We start from the raw sequence: 2,661 nt of genomic DNA, 5'->3' as shown, positions 1-2,661 counted from the left end.
GCTGAAGGAGAGCAGCTGAAGCAGAGGTAGCAGCTGAGGCTGAGGCAGCAGCTGAAGCTGAAGGAGAGCAGCTGAAGCAGAGGTAGCAGCTGAGGCTGAGGCAGCAGCTGAGGCTGAGGCTGAGGCAGCAGCTGAAGGAGAGCAGCTGAAACTCAGCAGCTGAAACTGAGGCAGCAGCTGAAGCAGATTTCAAAGAGAAGACTGGAGGAATTGAAGAGATCTTCATGTAATTCTATGAGGAAAATGTTTGTCACTTAAGTTAATTATTTCAAAAACTACAGTCCCAGCAGCCATCAGTCCCAGCAGCCATCAGTCCCAGCAGCCATCAGCTGAACGTTCTAAAGTCAGAAACCAGGAGAAGAACAGTGAGAGTGCTGAGTCAGCAGTCAGTATCTTACCTGTTCCTGATGGCTTCAGTTTCTTCTGCTGCTTCGACAGGAAACGTGACGTTTCTCTGCAGAGCAGAAATATCTGAAGTGCCGCTGCTGAAGGAGAGCAGGATCCACATCTCCGGTAAAACATCTGCACTTTGGAGACATTCAGGACATGTAGTCCAACAAAGTGTCCTTCATGTCTTTGTCCTTCACAGAGTAGGAATCAGATGATGTCAGATAAAATCACTGTCATCATGTTTGCTTTCCAGACAACTTCAGGTCTGCAGCTCCAGAACCTTCTCAGAACTCCATCCTTCTGATAGTCTCCGTGGTCCTCGTGGTCCTCGTGGTCCTCGTGGTCCTCGTGGTCCTCATTGCTTGTAGAAATAAACTGAGGATTCTCCACAAACTGACAGGTGGGAGCTTTTCTCTCAGCTCGGTGTGACGACCCGGCGGGTTGGAGCTGATCTCAGTCTTCTGTCGTTGCAGAGTTCTGCAGGTTTCCGGCACCGACAGGTGATCAGCCGACAGGTGAGCTCAGCTGCTGCTTCAGAGGGTTTGCAGTTTAAAGGTGCTCAGATGTTTGTTTCCCTTCTTTCTGCAGAAACTCTGCTTCCAGGAAACGCTGCAGCTGAAGGATCAGGTGAGCTTCAGCTGTTTGTCCCGACCTTCGGCTGCTGTGACTTTTAGTTTCCTGTGGAAACACTCGGAGACCTCCTCAGGTCTCCTCTTAGAAACCTGCTTCAGCTGCTGCCTCTGGTTGACCTGTTGAAGCTGCTTTTAGCTTTTAGCCACTGTTTAAGCACATTTTAGCTTTTAGCCACTGTTTAAGCTGCTTTTAGCTTTTGAAGAATGAGACCTGGAACTGATCAGAGTTTGGATCTGATTGGTTCTGGTTCTGTTTGGACCCAGAACGGGTCGGACTGAACCCAGTTTGTGTTTGTTTGTCTTCCAGGTGGCGGGTCTGACACAGGTGAGGACCGTTTCCTGTCAGAGAAACCCATCAGAACCAGAACCAGAACCTGTCTCTGATAAGTGTCAGATCTTGTTTCAGAATACAGAAACCTGGACGAGCTGACGACGACCGGCGCGTCTGAAGGGACCATCCGGGCCAACAGACTGGACCCCAGCTGTGAGTGAACACCTTCAGATGACCCGTTGGACCCGTTGGACCCGTTGGACCCGCGGGGCCGAACCCAGCTGAAAAGGTTCTCCTTTGATCCCTACAGTGTCTGGAGTTGAAGCTTCCACCCATCTGGCACGAGACGACCTGCAGAAGATGTCCATCTACAAAGACAGCATCATCAGTGTGGGACAAGAGTAAGAACGGAATGGGTCAGAACCAGAACTCTGGCTGGTCTGTAGGGGGTGAAGACTTGCGTCCCTTGTTTTGGACGTGTCTGACGTGTCTCTGTCCTCTGCTGCAGGCTCCACTTCCATCCTGCCCTGATCGCAGCCATCATCTCCAAACAGTCTCGGGCCGGAACCGCCCTGAAGAACAACGGCTGTGGACCGGACGGCCTCTGCTTCGGGCTCATGCAGGTCTGTCCCCCGGCTGCCGGCTGTGTGTGTCTGACGGTCTCCGGCTGACAGCCGCTCCCTCTGGGTGCAGATCAATAAGGCGTTCCACGTGGCAAAGGGAGAACCCTTCAGCAGGGAGCACATCGACGAGGGAACCACGTACCTGATCCACCTCATCAAGACCATGAAGAACCGGGAGCAGAGCTGGACCCCAGAGCAGCGCCTCAAAGGTACAACCGGTCCAGATCCAGACCTCCGGGCTCCTCTGACCCTTTAAGGTTCTCTCGTCTTTCTAAGAGATTTTCTGTGGAACACCCAGTAAGACGTGAAGTGAAACCTTTCCTCTGTTCCAGGAGCGCTGGTCGGGTACATGATCGGGATCGAGAACGTCCCTCAGGACAGTCCTGACAGCTTGGACAGCAGGACACCAACGAAGGACTTCGCCAATGATGTCATCGCCAGAGCCAAGTTTTACGCCAGGAAAGGCTACGTGACGCCAGCGGGCGGCAAGAGGTAAGAGTCCCTGCAGCCGGTTCTGGAGGGGGACATGTCCCAGTCATGGACTCGCTCCTCGACTCGAACAGCTCAGACAAACAACCTTTAGAGTCTGACCAGTCTGAGACCAGTCTGAGACGGATCTGAGACCAGTCTGAAACTAGTCTGAAACTAGTCTGAGACCAGTCTGAGACCAGTCTGAGACGGATCTGAGACCAGTCTGAAACTAGTCTGAAACTAGTCTGAGACCAGTCTGAGACCAGTCTGAGAC

General features: G+C 52.6%; 1 protein-coding gene across 3 annotated transcripts in view; it reads left to right on the top strand.

The window, feature by feature from the left end:
• The window catches only part of LOC108251552, a 9,828-nt gene that overhangs the window by 4,465 nt on the left and 2,702 nt on the right, over nt 1-2,661 (top strand). For 2 of the 3 annotated variants that reach the window (XR_005233428.1, XM_017441902.3), the window contains exons 5-14: nt 439-513; nt 644-790; nt 864-905; nt 979-1,017; nt 1,330-1,347; nt 1,429-1,506; nt 1,604-1,694; nt 1,802-1,916; nt 1,987-2,125; nt 2,249-2,408. Coding sequence is in view for 2 of the 3 variants with exons in the window: in XM_017441902.3 (XP_017297391.1) it covers nt 439-513; nt 644-790; nt 864-905; nt 979-1,017; nt 1,330-1,347; nt 1,429-1,506; nt 1,604-1,694; nt 1,802-1,916; nt 1,987-2,125; nt 2,249-2,408 (904 nt within the window). In the remaining variant the exon portion in view is untranslated. Of the gene's footprint in view, nt 1-438; nt 514-643; nt 791-863; nt 906-978; nt 1,018-1,329; nt 1,348-1,428; nt 1,507-1,603; nt 1,695-1,801; nt 1,917-1,986; nt 2,174-2,248; nt 2,409-2,661 lie in introns of those variants that run through there. The other variant, XM_017441903.3, reaches the window with a different exon arrangement.

Source organism: Kryptolebias marmoratus, linkage group LG7, assembly GCF_001649575.2.
Source record: "Kryptolebias marmoratus isolate JLee-2015 linkage group LG7, ASM164957v2, whole genome shotgun sequence".
NCBI lineage: Eukaryota > Metazoa > Chordata > Actinopteri > Cyprinodontiformes > Rivulidae > Kryptolebias > Kryptolebias marmoratus.
Note: the sequence above shows the minus strand (reverse complement) of the source record. Positions and strands in the feature narration are given on the sequence as shown.